The sequence below is a fragment of the Limulus polyphemus genome, unplaced genomic scaffold (genome assembly GCF_000517525.1).
Source record: "Limulus polyphemus unplaced genomic scaffold, Limulus_polyphemus-2.1.2 Scaffold5560, whole genome shotgun sequence".
Classification (NCBI taxonomy): domain Eukaryota; kingdom Metazoa; phylum Arthropoda; class Merostomata; order Xiphosura; family Limulidae; genus Limulus; species Limulus polyphemus.
Window position 1 is genome coordinate 34,920 of NW_013671170.1, and position 21,580 is coordinate 56,499.

The 21,580-nt window shown below is 33.5% G+C and overlaps 1 protein-coding gene across 3 annotated transcripts in view; it reads right to left on the reverse strand.

The window, feature by feature from the left end:
- The window catches only part of LOC106472727 (UV radiation resistance associated protein-like), a 48,868-nt gene extending 28,826 nt beyond the window's left edge, over positions 1-20,042 (reverse strand). For 2 of the 3 annotated variants that reach the window (XM_022401272.1, XM_013933385.2), the window contains exons 1-2: positions 19,897-20,017; positions 11,524-11,710 (exon numbers count right to left, since the gene is read on the reverse strand). Coding sequence is in view for 2 of the 3 variants with exons in the window: in XM_013933385.2 (XP_013788839.1) it covers positions 11,524-11,592 (69 nt within the window). In the remaining variant the exon portion in view is untranslated. Of the gene's footprint in view, positions 1-11,523; positions 11,711-19,896 lie in introns of all 3 variants that reach the window. The other variant, XM_022401270.1, reaches the window with a different exon arrangement.
- Between the last annotated feature and the right edge of the window lie 1,538 nt (positions 20,043-21,580).

Here is a 21,580-nt window from a genome sequence, read left to right on the forward strand (position 1 = left end):
ATTAGTTAGTCAGACTATGTTTTTTTGTTCAAGTTGGAGCATGATGGTGGGTAAAACAAAATACACGTCCTAGTTATCTAATGAATGAATATTTGCTGTAAAATTCTTATCAATGCTATAAGGGTAGCTACCAGTTTGGCCACCAATTTTCATTTAATTCCTTTAAGTCGCATGTGGAATCATTTTTTGGCTGCACTTTTTTTTTTCACACCTAAGGTGTTTTTGATTAGATATCATGACTTTTTGTCAAAACTCACTAACAATTCACAGCAAGTAAGAAAGTGACACTTGATAGTAACCCACATTAGCTTCAGGATTGCAACCCTATTATTTAGAACAGACTTTTATTTTAAAGAACCAATCAGATTCTTTAAAATATATAGTGGTAGTTTTCCTCTCTATAACAGTGTTAATAACTTCCTTTATACTAACACCATAGAACTTAGATTAAACATTTCTTGTCATTACCTCGATGCAATCAGTACAGCTGTATCAGGCATCATTATTTATGCTAATTGCTTAAGCTAATATTATGTGATGTTAAAAACACTTTAATTAGGATAATTACATAAAATTTAGTAAATTTGTGCTGAAAAGTTGCCAATGAATAATCAATAATAACTGTCCACCTGTATGATTCTTTTGAAAACTTAACCTAATCTAGTTTGCTTGACCTAACCAATACTTTCACCTTATAGTTTTTCTGCTCTAAATCAACCATCTTTAATCTGAATGACAAAAAACTAAAAATGGTCCACTTTTTTTTTTTAGTTGAAGCTGTAGTAAAAATGTTACACCAATAGCTCACATGACTTTTTGGGTAGGCATGCACAAAAATGTTCCTCAAATTTGAGTGGTTTTTGTTGGATAACATATCACACGTCTTATATTTATACTGTTGCATCAGCGAGGTCACGTTACTAGTATCACGCCACCTGTTTTCTAGAAATATCCTGTTCCTTCAAGAATGCCCTAGCATTTACTAGATATGGGGGTAGTCTGGTATATATAAGATGGTCATAAGGTGACGGGACAACAGTGTAGTGAGTAATTGAACTGCAGTCAGAGAGTATTGTTGAAGTTGAGCATGTTCGTTGTTATAGCACGACTGTTGAAATTAAGTGTATCGTAAAGTTATATTCAGAAAGAATAAACCAGTTTTATTTAAGAAAGGACTTGTGTCGCTAAAGTTTCGTCGGAACGAATTTACGGAAAATTAAGTAATGACTGGAGGCGTAACAATACCAAATGAGACTCTTAACTGTAGATTGAAAAGATTTATCAGTGTACCAAATTTGAAAAAAATCCACAAAGTTAAGCATGTTTTTTTAACAGTTAAAGTTTATGTACTTTGGTGCGAAGATAAAAAAAAAAGGGAACAAACTGAATCAAATTAGAGATGTTATATCTCAGGTATGTGAAGTAAGAGTCTACTAGAACACATCCACTAAAAATATGTGTTAGTTTGGATTACCACAGTCCGAGATAAAGAAGGTGGAAAATCGCTAAACTATTACTCCTGTTAATAACACACAGTTGTACTGCAAGTAGGTTGTGTTGGGTGCATGACACACACTACCATCTGTCTTGATTGTAGTATTCATACCTCATTGAAAAACATTTACAAAAAATGATCATTTTTGTAAAAAAAGGATTTTTCTTGGGAAGTATTGCATGGGAAAAGTGTTTGGATTGGGCTGATATAAACTGTAATGTTTTTATACATTTTGGTACCCTTTATTGAAAAAATAACAGTTTCTTTTAAGAACTCCATTTTTTTGCAGTATATCAACAAATTACATCACTAAAGATATAACCAACCCCTCACATACAGTCCAATAGATGGCGCCACAGTGTATGTATTATTTCTGTCAAATACATAGGTAGATAGATATATATAAAAGCTATGCCATTATAGTAAGATATAACTTTACATATTATTCAAAATTACCATGAGCTAAAACTGGGTGAGTTTATAATGAGGATAACTCAGCAGATATGAAACAAAAAATTAATGAACTTAATACATTTATCATTCCTAACTTAATGCAGACTGATTTTACAAAACTATGGATATTCTTGGGAAGAAAAACTGTGTGAACAAAAGGTTTAAGTATAAACAGTGCATAAGAAACTCAACTGTTTTATTAAAAAACAGGTTCATTCCAAAGTAAATGAATAAAGAAATTTGAATGCTGTTATGTGAAATTTACTAAGCTTTAAGACAAATTAAACTAATAGCATTTAAGAAAAACTAACCTTATTTAGACTTGAAAAAAACAAATTCAAAGCCTTCCCTTATCATAGAAATATTTATTAAGTCTTCCCTTAAACTCTGTTAAATGTACTGCTTCTACTTCACCTGAAGGAACCCATTCCAAAGGCCAACTACCCCTGTTAGAGAAATAACTGTCTCACCTGGATTGATTCCCGTCCTGCCAAAATCTGTATTTTTGTTTCCTTTTTCAACTATTCTCATCATTAAGTACAAAAAAATATGAAACATGAACAAAATCAATTCTCTTAAAATCTTAAACACTTCAATCAGATATCCTCTAACTCTTCTTTTCTCAAGAGAAAACAATTTTAGAGATCTTAAACTTATTCTATGAAAATCTTTCCATCCCAGAATAGCCCTCCTCTTAACCCTTTTCAACAGTTCAATGTCCTTTCTTAGGTAAGGAAGCCACAACTGAACACAGTATTCCAAATGTGGGCTAACCAGTGATCTATACAATAATATTATAACCTCTTTAGACTGGTATTCAAGATTTCTGTAGATACAATCCTAAAATCTTATTTGCCCTACCTCTAACTACAGCATGCTCCTTGGATGGCTTAAGAGATTGATTGTCCAGAACACCAAGATTCCTTTATTTTATAACACTATTAAGGTTATTCCAATCAAAATTATACTTATAATTCAAATTATGATATCCTACTTGCATTATCTTGTTATTTATTATAATTAAAAACCATCTGCCTTTTATTTTTCCAACTCGCCAAACAATCCAAATCCTTTTGTAAAACAGCAGAAACATCCACCTCAAAATCAACAACATCCAAAACCTTAATATAATCAGCAATTTAACTAACTTATTGATCATTCCTTTATCTATTATCATTTTTGTAAATCAAAAAGAGCACAGGACATAACACTGTGCTCCGAGATACCTCACTTATGACACTAATCCAATTTGACTGAATTCTATTTATAACATTCCACTGCTTTCTTCCATACAGTTAGTATTCTATTCAATGGTTCAACCTATCCCCACACCTACAGAAATATTTTCATCTGCCTTTTATTTTTCCAACTCGCCAAACAATCCAAATCCTTTTGTAAAGCAGCAGAAGCATCCACCTCACAATCAACAACATCCAAAACCTTAATATAATCAGCAATTTAACTAACTTATTGATCATTCCTTTATCTATTATCATTTTTGTAAATCAAAAAGAGCACAGGACATAACACTGTGCCCCGAGATACCTCACTTATGACACTAATCCAATTTGACTGAATTCTATTTATAACAATCCACTGCTTTCTTCCATACAGTTAGTATTCTATTCAATGGTTCAACCTATCCCCACACCTACAGAAATATTTTTTGAACAAGACTTTTAATTGGCATCTTGTCAATTTTTTTCTGAAGATCCAGATCCACCAAATAATACCCTTACCCTCATTTAAGAATGTTGAAAGTTTAGTAAGGCAAAAATTTATCCTAGTGAAATCATGTAAAACATCTTCTGTTACTTTCAAAAACTTTTCCCAACAGGCCTATTATTACTGGGACAATTATTATCACCTCCCATAAAAAGATGAGTAATATTAGTCAATGTTCAATCCTCTGACAGCTGCCCACTATTCAAGAACTAACAAAATTGTTTCAAGTGGCTCACATAGCAAATCTTAACCTTCTTCAAAACCCTTTAAGAAATATTATCTGACCCAGGAGCTTTATTGTTCTTTAAATTTCCCTATTTTCTCTTAACAAATTCAGAATTAATGTGATTAACTTGTTCATTCTTCCATGTAGCAACTGTTCAGGATGAGAAATTATGCTTGAATCTTCATTAGTAAAAATTGAAGAAAAACTTGAATTTATTATCCTAGCCATCTAATAATCACTGGATACAAGCTAGTACCATCCTAATACTTTGCTTACCCTTAATGTATTTGAAAAAAATCCTGACTGTTAATTTTTACATCTTCAGCCAACCTTTTTTCATATACTGTGTTTGACTTCCTAATTTCCTGTTTGACCAACTCTCTTACCCTTCTGTAATGCTCACGTCATAGCAGTAAATTCTAACTTCTATCCACTATAACCTATGTGAGACAACCTGTTTTTTATTTTTTTCTTATTTGTAGCCACAACTCTTTTTCTAGAAGATAACTAAAAACTGTTAATATAAAAAGGGGAATAGGGATAATAAAAAAATTACAGAAACAAGTTGAATCATAATGGAAAGATTATATTTTCAAGCCTACAACTAGGGACTCTAAAAAGAAAAGTAAACAAACTAGGCTGGAAATAGTGTCTACATTATTTTTTGAAGCTACAAATTCCTATTCTGACTCCATGTCTACAGTACTTATCAATTTTAGTGGAGTGTGAGGGAAAACCAAGCAACATTCCTTGAAAGTATCCAAAGAACACCCTAAAAGAACAGATCCACACAGTAGAGGATCATATGTGGGAGACTGCACCATATCTGTACCAGGTATATTCTTCGTCCAGTGTGGAATGAGGCATTGCAGACATGGGCAGAAAAAAAAAGGAGCACATCCCTATGGGAGAGAACAATGGTTGGATAGGGATCCGAACAATCATATAGCAAATCACAATCCCATAGAGTACTGGAATGTGGGTGAAAGGAAAAGAATGTGCCCCTAGATGTAGAGTGGCTAGGGTGCGATGGACTGTAAACAGCAAGTCAACAGTATCCAAATCCCATGCTGCCGGAAACTGACATCCACACGGGGGTAGGATGAAGATCATACAGTCGTTAAGTCAACTATAATCTAGAACCCAGCCACCAGAAACCAACATCCATGTGGGGCAGGAAAGAGGATAATACCATCTTAACCTTAAGTTCAATGGAATCTCATACCCCATAATCTATGAATGGGACACATGATAGCAATGTAATAAGTTGTTTGACTGATCTGGGAACCCAGCATCTGGACGATCAGTATAGTAAGGATGTCTCTGTAGAGTATCTCACTCAAAACCAGTCCAACAGGAACTGCTTCTAGTGCAACAACATCCTTGGTATAATAAAATCACTGAGGGATAGCATAAGAGGAAGAACTATATTAATCAGCAAGTAACACCAGATGGAGGAACAAGAGTATAATTGAGTGACAAAACAGACACACCTATAATACATGTGAAAGGGCTTATGTTGATTGGTTCAGCTCTAAATCCAAAACCCAACCACTGGGAACTGGCATCCATGTGGAGATAAGATGAGGGATCCCAATAAAATGGTCAACTGCAATTTTGGCAGCTCACTCCAAAGCTACCACATCCCCTCAGATAAACCCGTACAGAAATGGCGCATCATATTAGAGGACATCTCATCAGCTACACCAGCAAAACACCTCTGCCCTACTTTCCACAGAATAGTTTTATCATAATGTGTATCATCTAATATTATCACATTCAGGAGGAGGCCTCCATGGTCCACCACCCCAGCGGCTTGGAACTGGAAAGTGCTAAGGATTTCCATACCCCACCAGAAGAAGAAGGGGGGAGAAAATGCAGTGGAGAGTCTGGAAACAGTGCAACTGGTGACCATGAAAACCCTATTTTGAAAAGCAGACCACACCTGATTTATTCAATCAAAAACATGGTAGGGATGGGCAGCTATCCCCTTCTGCTTCACCCATGAAGTCCATGGGTAAGTATGGTCCAAAACGGGCATATTAATGAAGTAAATATATCAAGAAGACAAACCTACAACCGATCTTGTGGAACACTCCATCTCAACAGTGAGCGTCAACATGGCCTGACAGTGTAGATTTGACTATGAGAAGCATACCTAGTCAGGCACCACCCCCTACAGAGTGGGATCCAGACAGTAAAAAAAAGGGAAAAGCCCCTGAAAAAGATATATATTCATATGTATATGTAATATAACTTTCTCAGTCACAGTCTCACTGAAGACTGAAGAATCGCTACAGTCCACAGTGATCCGATGCCAGATAGTGAGATATGAATGTACGTGGGGTATTCCACTTGCCCAATTAAAGAATTTCCTCCAAGGAATGACAGAGGTGAGATCCCAGGAAAAAGATAAGGTGCCTGATATGATAAGAAGACATGTGGAACAAATTACAGGAAGAAGATGATAAGGAAGAATAAGCCAATCAAATTAAATGCTGAACCCAATTGGTCAGGGTGGAAGGAAAAAGGTCATGAACAGAGGATGTCTGCTAAGGAATGAATAGGCAAGAATGGGCACCATGGAAGGAAGCCATGTGGGCAACATAACAAAGAAGAGCATGGACAGGACATAATAGCCTATCCAGATCTGACCAAGGATAAATGTGAGAAATGGAAGGAAGGGAAATTGCCAAGGAGGAGGAATTACCCTCCCAAGCCACTGAAGTTTTCTGTTGATCAACTTATGTCCCTAAGCCCTGAAGAGACCTCATATGCACCAAAGAGGATAAGGGCTTCCATGGAAGACCATATCCCCAAAAGTGATAGAACCTCGCTAACTGTAAGAGAGAGAGCAGTAAGGGTGTAGAGAACTGAAAGCTCCATCACACAAAGTCGAAGAGGAGAAGGTTGGGCCCAACTGAGATGTGTGTTGAAAAAATCACCCAAGTGGACAAGACATTGGGTAGGTATAAGGAATGACTTCTGTAATTTGATTAACCAACTCACACAAGATGCCTCCAGATGAGTATTATGGGCAGATTCCTGTTCAGAACGAAACACGAATAACCCACACATCTGTGATGAAAAGTCTACAAAAGGGAACAAAATTGATCAAATGAGACCTCACTGGGCCTTAAAGCTCTGGTACTGTTGGTGACATGTTCATCTGCATTGAATAAAATGACAAGATAAGGAATCCTTGGAGGTAGAAAAAGGTAAGGAATGGGAAGAAGCTGGGCGGAAAACAATAATAGGGGCACATATAGGATCAGAATGAGACAAATGATCCACCAAAGAAGAAAGGATAGTTTGGTGTTGCACCACACAAAATTCCAAAGTCTCAGGAATATTACTAAAAAACATACTGCTGTAGAAAAGGGGCCACACATAAGTCCTGGAGATAAGTAGGCAGTAAATAAACCTGGGACAAGGCAGTGTCTCTCCTCAGGAGATTGCAACAACAGAAAAACCATGTGTGTAAGGCTAGAGGCAAAGAAAACAAATGTGCCAATGTGGAGGTAATCAGGGACAGGCAATCCCCCAAAAATCCCTCAGGATTTTTCTGGATCACTCAGAAAGGAGGAGAATAGTAGACAAGTACCGTAGGAGAGTAAATAGGGTAAGACAAAGGTGGGAAAATGGGGTGTGGGATAAACATGCAGGATGATCAGGGTCCACACCCCCACATAGGTAAAATTGATTCTAACTGTTGAGAATCAAGAAATGGGCATTCTGCCAGATGGTAGGCCAAGGCAAACTGATCCAAAGCCCATGAAAGATGAGGCATGTTGGCACCCTCAACCATATGAGAAACAAAACACTTAGCATGAACCCTAATATCCAGGGAAGGGGAAGAAAACCAAATACTGAGAGGAGGAGGAGGTATCATGCAACAAGGAAGGACAGGGATCATACAAAATTGGAGAAATAGATAAAGTAGAACATATTTGAGAAATCATGTCTAAAAAAACCATATTAGGCCTAGCTGATTCTGCAGTAGGGGCATAGGAAGACATGGCAAAATCAGGGAGGAAAAAGACTGTCAAGATTCTCCTCGACCCACACAGGTCCAGCATGCTCAGGAAGAATAGGGGCAGGATCAGGAGAAGCATGTTGACTCATATGACGATCAATCTCACGGCAGATGATAGCCGATAAGTTGAAAGACAAGTCATTCTACCTGTAGTCTGAGTGAGTGTGCTGGTAGAAGGTATTATCTCCGAAGTAGTAACTTAAACTTCTGAACTCATTGTGTAAAAATGAAAATCAAACACAATTGTTTAATGAGGAGAGAGAGAGAGAGAAAAACGTGGAAAATAAGTTATCTGAAAAAATGTTAACTATTGAAAACAAGACAATAATCCAAGACAATAAAACAAGACAAATCGGAATAATAACAACAAAAAATCATGAAGTTGAACAAATTTGAAGAGCACAACAAAAATGTCTTGACATGCGTACTGTCAAACAAGAAGTGATAGTTTGGTAGAATTGAACACAGGGAGTCACCTGCATCAGGAGAGTGTCGCACTCTTATTGGTGGAGGGTCATCACATGATGATTTACATGCAAGATATATTTGAACCAGTTGATTGTCAGATATATGGGAGCTCAAGGCTTGTGGCATGCGAAAAGAATTTTTTGCATGTACAGGACAGCACTGAATGAGAATAGCTATTTATGTGAGAAGAGGTAATGTACCATATCGGAATTCTTTGTTCATGATAAGGAACACATATATCTTGAATATTTCAAAGAAATATTTACAAATATTTTCTAGATTTGATTAGTGTCTTCAATTAATTCAGTTGCTCAATTCACAGCAGATACTTCTTGTTGCATCCTTTCAATATTTGTAACCAAAATCTCATTATCCCCTGATTTTCATATGCAGTAAAACATTAAACCCCATAGAGAAATGATCACTTGTCACCAGATGTTCCCCAATCTCCATCCTCTCAACCATTTTTGTACAATGAATCTAAAATAGCATTGTTCCTAATATAGTTTCCCTGACCAAACAGTGAAGAAAAACACCCAAAGTGGTTTCTAAAAACATGTCTCCCTCATGGTTTCACTCTAAAATTTCCCAATGTATATGCATGAAATTAAGATAGCCCATAATAATGACATCACTTACAGCTGAAAACTTAATCTCATTGTAAAATTCCCATTAATTTCATCAGTTTTTTCTGGTGGTATGTAAGAAATTCCTAAAAGCCTTCTCCCATATTCACTAAAAGAGAGAATTTCAATCTTCTTGCTATTACCTTTGATATCTTCATCTTCTACAAGATGTAACTCACATTTTACATATCAATCCATTCCTCTCTCTCTATTTTGTATACTAAACCTATTAAATAACCTATAACAGCATAGTTCAATGAAATTTCTGTCATCAAAACTGTCTATATTTAACCAAGTTTAAGTTATTTCCATTATATCAAAATATTACATTCCAACCAGTTCTCTAAGTCATCCATTTTATTTCATATACTTTTAGCATTACAATAGTAATAACTTAGTGTACTCTTACAACTACTTTTGTACTTTGTTCCTACACTACACTTTTCTCTACATCTTATTTTTTCTACATTCAGTTTATCCTGGTCTTCACTCCACTGTCTAGTTCAAGTTTAAAGTTGCCCTACAGCTGCATTAATATCCCTTGCAAACAAGCCATGGGAAAGGTTGAGGATACACAATGAAATGAACCTTTGAACAATGCTTATGGGAATGATATTATATAATATTATGTTTAAATGATTTTTGCAATTGTAAAGATGGGCAATTGGAGACAAATGTTGTTTTGGAGAAACTTTGGCAATTTAAACTCCTAATCGTGATGTGATTTGTTTATAAATTTTAAAGAAACTAAGTTAAGAGCATGATGACTTTAAAATGACTTTTTTGCATGTTATAGTCTATAAAGAAGAGAACTTCCTCATAAAAAAATTACTGCTAGAGTGATTCTTCTCTAAAGATAGTGAGTCCACACATTAGTCATTTTATGCAAGACTTTAAACAGAATTATATATATTCAGGCGATCCTTATATTGAAAAGGGTATAGCAATGTGTAACCTGAATTCTAAGAACTTGTGAATTAGAGTAAAGTAGAATATGCCAATGTGGTCTCTCACCCACTACTAAGGTTCATCAGGTCAGTTGGGAAACAACAAACAAAGTAGTGGTCTAGGCACTATTTATATCATCAGTGTTCATTAAAAATGACCATTATGTTGCAAAGTAGACTATGTAAGTGAACTGCAGTTATTTTCAGTTTTATTTAACTCATTCTACAAATCATATTTTTAGGGCAAAGATTAATAATACAAAATTATATCTAGCACCAATCATTAATAACATTTGCATCTCAAGAAATTAATCTAGAACATATTTGTATCATGTACTTATAGCAAGTTTACTATCTGCCATCATCCCTAATTTTGAACTACTGACTAGAGGGAAGATAGCCAGTCAGCAGCACCCTATCATCCCTTAGCAAAGCTGAATAACAGCTGAAACTGCAGAGAATGTTTTGTGGTATCACATAGATTCTAAACCAGTTTCAATACCCAGAGCTCTATCACAGGGCCAACTAGCTCCATAATCTGGAGAGAGATTTAAGAATACATTTTCACTGCGGCATAAAAAGCTACAGGTGATATGATTCAAATTTTGGGGGAACATCAGGAGCTTGGATATCATATCTGTTCATAATACGATTTTTACATTTTGTAGACCAACAAGGTTAATTATGGTAGCTTGAACATTGTTCATCAGCAAAATTGTTTCTAGCCAGAAATATGATGTGTTACATGTACTCTACTTATATGTAACAATATTTCTATTCTTTCAAGATTTTGTTACATATGTATACAAAAAAGTTCTTTCAATTATACTAGTGTTTGGTTTTCACTGCTTAATAACTTATAGTGACCTCAATATAATGAATGGCTTTCTCTCTCCTGACATTTATGGTAGAAAATGCCAACAGTAGTTTAATATATGTAGAGAAGTTTGGAATTTAAGAATGCAGATAATCTTGCTTTGTTCAAACAATAAAACTATTTCTGTTAATCAGATAAAGTATATTAATTTGCTGGATAATTTATATTTACATATACATCTCTGGAGTTTTTCTAGCATAGTTAGGGTTAATGATTTCACAAGCTTTCTATTATCCACTTGTGTTTTTTCATCACTGATAGAATTTTACAAGACAGCTCAAAGTTTGTTTTTTAGAATCAAAATGGATTTAGGTTTTATATGAAAAACTACAATAAACCCTCCTTTTTCAGTGTTCATCTCAATAAAATCATTCAGAAAATTTTAAAAATGATTAAATAAGTGGTCTACTACACTGTACTATATCAATTAGTGAAGAAAACATTCAAAAATTTTAAACAAAAAAAATTATTTTATAGGATAAGTATTTATTCCTTTTTTTCTGTTTTTAGTACATTATCTTCCATTCCTCAAGAAGTTTCATAATATTTTGTTTATATGAAAACTCACAACCTAAGATATTAAGCAATTTTTAATACTTTATTTCATATGTCTAAGCTTTTTAAATAAATAAATAAATATATATAAGTATATATATATGCATGTTTTTACCTGATGAGTAACTAACGGCACGTGCTGCCTTCGAATCCGAGTATCAAACTGATAATGAACTCCAGACATTTCCAGGATGCCAAATGATTTTTGGTGAAATCTTAAAATTTTTTATTTCAGCACTTGACTCTCCATCATTCACATTATATATGCAGAATTGAAATCAGATTTTTGTTTAACTTGCACACTATAAAGAGAAGACAATTTTCTTATATAAAAATTAAATACAGCAAACAAAACAAAGAAGATGGAGCCATGTGTCAGAAAGGCCAACTTGGATTGGAAAAGAATGAAGGAAAAACCTACAACTTTTAATTATTATACAAAAAGTAAATAAAATAACTAAAACAGACATAAGCTAGGAACATAATTATTTAACATAAAAATTACTGTGAGCATATAAAGTAATAAATTAATGCAACATATTTCTGTTACAAAGATTAATATATCTGAAAATCATAGTTGTATATGTAGTTATCAATAAAATGGCTACTGCATAATCTAGAAAAAGTACTAATCAGTACTAGTAAGATTTTAAAATTGTAGCTAATAATAATGTCAACATCTTTATTCAAGTACTAGATATTTCTAAATCATGCTATTTTTAAATGTACTTCTATGGTAAATTGTTTCTTAAGGTGAAAGATAACTTTAAAATCAAATATTGAACCCTTGGATACCATAATGCTGCAATTTGTCAGTCATGATGTTATGTTGAACAATGTAAGAACCTTAAATGAGTTCATCAAAACTAATATTAGTTAAAGCAGCATAACGATTTTTTTTTCCAAACCAAATTGAAATTCACTCAATATTTTATTTTTAGAACACTTTTCCCCAATATCAGATAAAATCATAATTTGCCAATTACTGTAAGGTGAAAAGCATAACTTTTTTAAAAATATAAAGTGGAATATTTTTTCATATTAAGAACTTCAGAAAATTTGAGTTTGAATACACTGATCTTAAAATTAGAAAAATAAACAATTACTATTATTAAGGCAATGTATACATACATCTTGAAATTGTTGTTTTTCTTTCTCATTCACAGAGAAAATAATGTGTCTTCCATGATACACATACAGTAGAATGAATATTTGGATAAAAATAAGTAGAGGGTAAATCAAACCATGAGTGATTATACAGTCAGCCTGAGACTTGTTTAACCATGTAATTGTTATAATGGGAAATTAACTGTTTGGGTAGATGTCTTAACATTCTAACTTGGGTTTGAACCAAAGATCTCCAAATCACAATAATGTTTTGAGACTAACAAGCTTTCACACCCTGTGTTAATTCAACCGAGTAGGTTTACTATAACAATTACATTTTCTTTGTGTTTGTTAGAACTAATGATGTTATTAATGGCATATCTCCAGTTATTCAGGAGGTACAAGAAAGTGCTCCTTTAGTGTTATATATCTCTTCCAAAAATTAATTTTTTTGGTTCAGATATGAACAAGAAATTTTGAACAGGGTTCAGGGGATAAATGAGCAAACAGCAGGACTGTATGAATAATCAACTACAGTGTAACGATCTGTGGCACAGAAGGAGAGCTGTTCACCTATGATGGACTTCATTTTAGCCTGTCAGAAAATGAAGAGTATTTAGGGAAGCACATAAGGGCTGTTTAAACTAAATTAATAGAGCATATAGAATAAAAGGGGACCATTTGGTCCATTGAGAAAAGTAAAAATTTAAAACTACTCTTTATTTTTTTTAAGGAAATAATCTATTTCCTCTTAAACTCTTGTAACGTGCTGGCCTCTACTATTCCCAAGGACAACTCACTGCATAAACCAAGTACACAGAAAAATAAAATTCTGTTAACTGGACCCTAGCCTGTCTTTTACAAATGTTAAACTTGTGTCCTCTCATCATGTCTTCATATTATAGCACAAAGAAATCAGAGGCCTTTATCCTATCAATCTCCTGGATAATCTTGTACATTTCAATAAGATCATCTCTTGAATAAACTGGAATGGATGGCAACTGCCACCATTGTAAAAACACAAGTTTAGAGGATGAAATTCCAAAATTCTTCTGTCTTCTTTTCTCAAAAACAAAAAAGTTGTCTTAACTTGTCTCTGTAAGATAAACTCTTCAATCCCTGGTATCATCCTAGTAGCCCACTGAATCCTTTCTAATAAGTCAACATCTTTTTTTAATTTTTTTTATGCGAAGGATATAGTACCTAATGATGACTTTCAGGTAATTAAAATACGGCTATTAGTAGTGAATTAAATTATAATTGGCAGGTTCTAATATGATGAACTAGTAGAAAGATAGGAATGAAAAAAAAGGTTATTTATTGTTATAGTTGATTATTGAGTATGGTAATGTGGATAGCATAGTCTATAGGGTAAATAAGGAGAAAATAATTAAATTATGATATCCAGGGCCAGGGGGTGGAGGATAACTGACACAGCAAGTGATATAGTAAAGAATGATAGTAGTGATGCAGTCTTTGTAGTGCACATAGGGGCTAATGACGTAGACAAAGGTACATCAGAGGAACTAATTGTTAAGTACAAGGCACTGATAAAAGCATTTAAAAAGGGGCCATAATAACTTAATCTGTCACAGATACAGCCAAGACATAATTGTGGAAATGAAGTTAAAAATAGCACACTAGGGCTGAATGATAGGCTTAGGTTAATATGTAAGGATGGACAGGTCGGCTGGATGGAATTGTGGGATCAGTTTAAGACGAAAGGGAACTTTTTAGAATGGATGGTTTATATTTAAATAGGGTAGGGCCTAGTTTGTTTGCAAAGGTTATTAACTTAGGTCTAGACAGTGGTGAGGGTCAGAATAATGAAAAGTATATTGTAGGAACAAAGTACCAAAGTAGTATTAATGGTAAGTTGTTACTATTGTAATGCTAAAGTATAAGTAATACAATGGATGACTTTAGAGCAATCATTAGAACAGAGGATTTTAATAGAATGGAGATAACTGAAACCTGGTTAAATTTAGACAATTCTGATAACAGGAAGTTTTGAAAAAACAGGGTCATATGTTGTTTAATAGGAGTACTAAAAAAGAGGGGAATAAGTAGCTTTATACATAAAATTTGAGTTACATCCTATTAAGTTGAAGATATCATAGTTAACAACAATGACGTTGAATCTGTTTGGGTTTCTGTTAGTGGTTATAATGGGAGAAGGCTTTTAGTTTGAATTTGTTACGGACTTCTAGATGAAAATGATAAAATTAATAAGAAACTACAATGAGATAAATAATTAAGTTTTTAATGAGATTATAATTATGGGTGATTTTAATTTCAGGCATACAGACAGGGAAATTTTAGAGTCAATTCATGAGGGAGACAGAATTTTAGAAACTGTTCAGAATGGTTTTCTTCACCATTTGGTTATGGGACCTAGTAGAAACAATGCTATTTTAGATTTATTAACTTCTATTTATTAATATGTTTGATAGGGTAGAGACTGAGGAACATATGGGTGCAAGTGCTCACTGCTTAATTAGATTTGATATTTTGCTTCATATGGAGATAAGGAATAATGGGAGTTTGAAAAAAAAATTAAAAAGGGATAAGACAAGAATTATATGATGTAAAATGGGTAACTGTATTAATTGGATACTGATCAAATGTGAAAATATTTTAAAAATTAATTCTTAAGTATTGAAGACAGGCATGTTCCTTACAGAAAAAAAAAAAGAGTGTCCGCAATTAAAAAAAACAGGTTGGCTCTCATTGGGTATCAAAGATAAAATTAAAGAAAAGCATCACAAATATCTAAGAAATTTAAATTGACTACTATGATGGGAAACTTGAAAATTATAGAAGATCAAGAGAATTGATCAAACAGGAAATTAAGAAATCAAAAAAGGGTATATGAAAAAAGTTTGGCTAAAAATGTAAACATTAACAGAAAGTATTTCTTTAAATACATTAAAGGTAGCAAGATGTTATGATGGGAGTAGGTCCTTTGAAAGATGATACAGGAATCCTAATATCTGATTACTATGGGATGGTTGAGTTATTAAATTATACTTTTTCTCCAGTTTTTACAAATGAATATTTAAGTAATCCTCATCTTGAACAATGTTAGGTGGAAACACAATTGAACAAGTTGATCACATTAAGTCTAAGCTTGTTAAGAAAAAATTGGAATGTTTAAAGAGATCAAAGTTCCCCAAGGGTTTAAGAAGATTAAGAATTGGATAAGTGAGCCACTTGCTACTATTTTTTGTAAGTCCTTGAATAGTGAGCAGGTGCCAGAAGATTGGAAGTTAGCTAATGTTACTCATCTTTTCAAGGGACGTGATAAAAATTGTCCCAGTAACTATAGACCTATTAGTCTTACATCATTGGTGGGAAAAGTTTTGAAAGTCTGATACAAAATGTTTTACAAAGTCAATTAACAAAGTTTAAAATTTTGTATTACTAAACTTTTGACATTCTTTGAAGAGGTTACTGCTTATGTATGATACAGGTGTGAACTTGACATAACTGGATTTTCAGAAAGCATTTGATAAGGTGTTACATACAAGACTTTTAAAAAAAAAGTTATCTCTATAGGCATGGGTGATTGATTTGTTCATTGGATAGAAAATTGGTTGGATGGAAGAAAGCAGTGGGTTTTTTATAAATGGAGTTCCGTCAAACTGGATTCATGATATAAGTGGGGTACCTCAGTATTAGTACCTTTTGTTCTTTTATATTTACATAATTACATAGATGATGGAATCAATAATAAATTACTTAAATTTGTTGATGATGTTAAAGTTTTGGATGTTGCTGGCTATGAAGAGGAGGAGGAGGAGGAGGATGCGTTACAAAAGGATTTGGATCATTTAACAAGTTGGTGGAATAAATGGCAAATGACTCTTAATTATAATAAATGCAAGGTATTTCACATGGGATATCACAATTTGAATTATAAGTATATTTTGATGGGAATAGCCTTAACCTTGTTATGGAAGAATAATATCTTGGTGTTCTAGTTAATAAGCCTCTCAAGTCATTCAAGCAATTTGCTGTGGCTAATGTTAGGGCATATAATATTTTAGGTTGTATCTACAGGAATACTGAATACAAGTATAAATTAGTTATAATGTCATTGTACAGGTCACTGGTTAGACCATATTTGGGATACAGTGTCCATTCTTGGCCTCCTTAACTAAGGAAGGACATTAACCTATTGGAAATGGGTCAGAGGAGAGCTGTTACGATGACACCTGGGATGGAAAGATTGTTATATGAAGATAGATTAAGATCTCTAAAATTGTTTTAGAAGAATTAGAGGGGATCTGATTGAGGTGGTTAAGATTATAAAGGGAATTAATATTATTGATCCATCAACTATTTCTTATTTAATAGTGAGAATGGTTAGACTAGAGGTCACAATTATAAATTTTGGCAGAGTAGGAGTCATCTTCAACTAAGACAGCTTTATTTTCCTAACAGGGTAGTTGGCCTTTGAAATGGATTGTCTTGAGTTGTGATGAATGCTGTTAATTTAAAAGAGTTGAAGAGAAGGTGTGATAAATATTTGAATGATATTTGAGTGTTTTACTTATAATTTGAAGTTTAGTATAGTGAATGGGATAGTCTAGATGGACCAACAGGTTCCTTGTTGTCTTTAAATTGTATGCATGTATAAAGAAACCTAAACTGAAACAGTGAATCCAAGTGAGGCCTAACTAGTAATTTTTTATATATTTTTTACCTCTTTATGACTAGTAATCACTACGCATAAATATACCCCATAATTCTATTAGCTTTGCTACAAGTAAAAGATCATTGCTTTGGTGGTTTGAGTGATTAATCCACCACGAATCAAAATCCTTTTCTGCAGTCAACTATCGAGTTGGTTCTCATCTGTATTAAATGTGTAATCCAAATTATAACTAAAAAAAATTACCCTGCACTTAATATATTTAAATGTTCTTGACGAAAACAAGACTATTGTATGTTTCACAAATATTTTATAATTATTTACTACTAACATGGTTTTGCCTGTAAAGGTTTCATCAGCTACAAACTAAAATATCTTCAAACAGATATACACTTAACCCATGAAAACTGGTTGGGAATCTTGACACTCACCTTGAGACAAAGGGGATGAGAAGTGGGCAAGAGTTTAAGTTGATCTAGTCATTGTGAACTTTATCTGGATTTGCCTCCAAACTTGTATTTACTTCCAAGATTCCCAAGCTATTCAGCCCCATACCACCATCATCCTTACAAACATGTAAAATTTTGCTGAGAAATACAACCACTTACGTTAAGGTGAATGTCACAATTCCCAAGTGGTTTTACTGGTTAAGCACATTGATTCTTTTTGCAAACTGTTTCAGACTGTACCTAATGATGCCTTTAGGGGGCAAAATCATGGTAGTAATAAATGAAATATTTGTGGAATGTACAATTGTCTTTGTTTTTCTCAATTCTGTGGTTATGTAGTTTTACCAAATACTGACAATTTCAAGTATTAGTTATATAATTGTTATTTGCCAAGTATTTGTCCAACTTAACACTTGACACAAGTCATTCTGTAATAACTCAACATTCTCAATACAACTAGAAATATCTAAGAGTTTAATCAATAAACTTAAATAATTATGCCACTAACAATAGCATTAATTTAAATAAGAAAGATTAAAATATTGACCCCTGAGGCACTCCACTAGTAACAAGGGTTCTCATTGATAACAATATTTAATAACCATTAATAACAATCCAATTATCTAATCTTTCTCCAACCTCTATCAATATGATTTGCTTAGCTAATCTTCTGTGTACTATCTTGTCATAAGCATTTTTTAAAATCTAAGTAAAACCCAGTTTACACCTTTTCCCCTGCTCAGATATGCAACATCCTTGAGAAGAAAAACAAAAATTAAGCAAGATTTCTCTTTGGTGAATCCATGCGGAGATTTTTTATCATATTTCACTAAATGCTTCTTCTAAAGCTTCTTTTATCAGAATTTTTCACATTGCAGAAGTAAGACTGACTAGCCTACAAATTTCAAGGCAATACTTATCACCCCTTATAAAAGAAAATAGTAGCATTAGCAACTCTCCATCCCTCAGTTTTCTGCTCACTGTCTATTGACCTACCAAAAATGTGAGAGACAGACTTTTATATCTGATCTTTGACCTCCTTTATAACCCTGAGGAGAATCTTGTCTGACCAGGGAACTTTTTTTAAATCTCTCAATCTTTCTACATATCACCAAGGGATTAATATCCGCATAATTCAGGTACAGTCCAGTGTTTTCTTATAATGCTCAGGAATACTTCTACTATCTTTTCTTATAAAAACAGAAGACAAAAACTTAAAATCTCAGCTATCTCACAGTCTTCAACAAAAACCTTGCCATTGGCATCCTTTATGGTCCAGGTTCCCATTTTAACATTTTGTTAACCTTTGATATTATAAAAAAAAATCCTTGTTGTATTTTGAATATCAGTCAGCTGTTTCTCCTTTTGGATTTCTTAATTTTCTTTAACTAAACCTCTAATTTTCCTTAGTTCAGTAAATCTTTCAACCTACATATATCTGTAAATTTAAACTTCTTGAACATATGATATTTATCCCTGATTTTCTTCACGTCTTCAGCAAGTCAATCACCAAAATAATTCATATTATCAGTGTTCTCCAAGTATAACTAAGTTAAGTAATTGGTAAAAAAAAATAGATTGTTGGTATCTTGTTCTTTGTAACTAAGAATCCATGTATAACAATTATCAGAGTCCTTTTTAAGATACTTTATAAAAAAATAACTATTGAAACAACTCAACCTAATTAGTAAAACTTGCATCAGAACTGTGAAGACACATAGAATTAACTTCAGATTTGCATCTAAAGGTTATACTAGTACTAGTGTATTTCTGCTACTAAATTAATACTAGTAGTAGTAGTAATAAGAGCAACACTACAATACTGTAGTTATGACTAGTGTTGACATATAACATTAACTAGATAATACTAATACTAATAAACAATGATCGTCATTGCAACGTTATTTCTTAATAGTAGCACTTGTGTTGGTTATAATTCAAGTCACGACTCACAGAGTTGATGAATCTGAATTATGAATACACCCAGATTACAGTTTACACTCCCACTTCCAAAGTGACAAACATCGATAACCTACGGTAAATATAAATTACTATAACATAGTGTTAGCTGTTGTAATGTTAATAATCTAATAAAGTAACATTGTATAATTGTAATGTCTGCATTTACTTATAATTTTAATTTTATTATATATGTATTATGTACTATAGTTAAACATATACTATACTTGTCTATAGACTTAAAATCATTTGAACGAATTAATTTGTATGCCTATTATATTCATAATTTCATAAAAATAACCGAAAAATGCCTTACTTAATGTGTGAAATTACATTCATTTACGAAAAATAATCAAATTTTAGAATTTAATAATAACATAACTTACACGTTACACTATTTCAATATTATCTTTTACAGAACTAATATCTGGTTAAGATTGATGTCTCGTCACTGACTACGAGGTGGCGCAAGCATTCAGCACACGAGACTAAGAAAATTTTCCTCATAAGACAATCAGCGTCGCTTCGCATACAGGATTAGTCGCAATATAACATTTGAAGCCATTTTGTGTCGAAGAGAAGAAAAGATAACCACTAACGTAAACTCGTGCTTTACATCACCAAAACCTTGTGGCGTATATTTTGTAATTATGTTATTATTATTATTTTAGCACAAAAGGCTATATATACGCTCTGTCCGCCGCAGGGAATGAGCCCCGGACTTGAGCATTTTATTATGTTTGTTTGTAATTAAGCACAAAGCTACACAATGGGCTATCTGTGCTCTGCTCACCACGGGTATCAGAACCCAGCTTTTATTATGAGTAGTATATTCTGGAAATGAGAAAAATGGCAAAAATTTTTCTGTTCAACTAATAGTTTAACTGAGATAATGCACAAATGAAATATACAGTAAGTTGTGAATATTATTTAGTGAACTGTCAACAACATAAGTGTTTGCTAATTTTCAATGCTGGACTATTTAAAACCGGCCCGGCATGGCCAGGTGGTTAGGGTACTCGACTCGCAATCTGAGAGTCGCGGGTTCGAATCCCTGTCACACCAAACATGCTCGCCCTTTCAGCCGTGGGGGCGTTATAATGCGACGGTCAATCCCACTATTCGTTGGAAAAGAGTAGCCCAAGAGTTGGCGGTGGGTGGTGTTGACTAGCTGCCTTCCCTCTGGTCTTACACTGCTAAATTAGGGACGGCTAGCGCAGATAGCCCTCGTGAAGCTTTGCGCGAAATTCAAAAACAAAAACAAACTATTTAAAACTTTGATATACACGGGCCAAAGATTGAGATCGTAAAAGGATATTAATGTGTCTAGTGTTTCACTGTGTTATTTACTCAGGATTCATTTATTCAACAAAATGATAGTCTATAAAAATAAATTTAATTATTTCATTAACTGAGATATTATTTAAAATTAATTTTGATATTTTGTTATTTCATTGGTGCAGGTCTATTATGGAGAGGATTGAATACGTTATATTACAACGTGGTGATGATCTGAAATTGTTTTAATATAAGGTACTCAATTTCCTATAACTAAAAGCGAAAAGAAGGTTTCTCCTTACTTTGAGGTACATCTAGATACCTCACATGATGTAATTATTTTTTTTCCATTTAAGCATTTTAGACATATTACTTTCATTGAATGTCTAGCTACCTTTCCTCTAGTCTCTCATCAAAATTAGGAACGACCATGAGCTGATAGCCCTTGTTTAGCTAGCTTTGCACATGTTTCAGAAAAAAAAAATATTGGAATGAATCATAAGTTTGAGATTTAGATTGGGACCAATGAGTATTGTTACGACAGTGGAAGTCACGTGACGCTGCTGGCGCGTTAGCGCTGGTGGCATGCGTGATGAGTTTCTCGAATATTCGAGGAAGTCTGAGTGTGATCGAGATGCCCTCTTCGTTAGTATATAAGCTTGGCAGAAAAGCAGTTATCGAGATTGTGAATCGCTGTGATTTATAGCGTGTATTATAAAAGT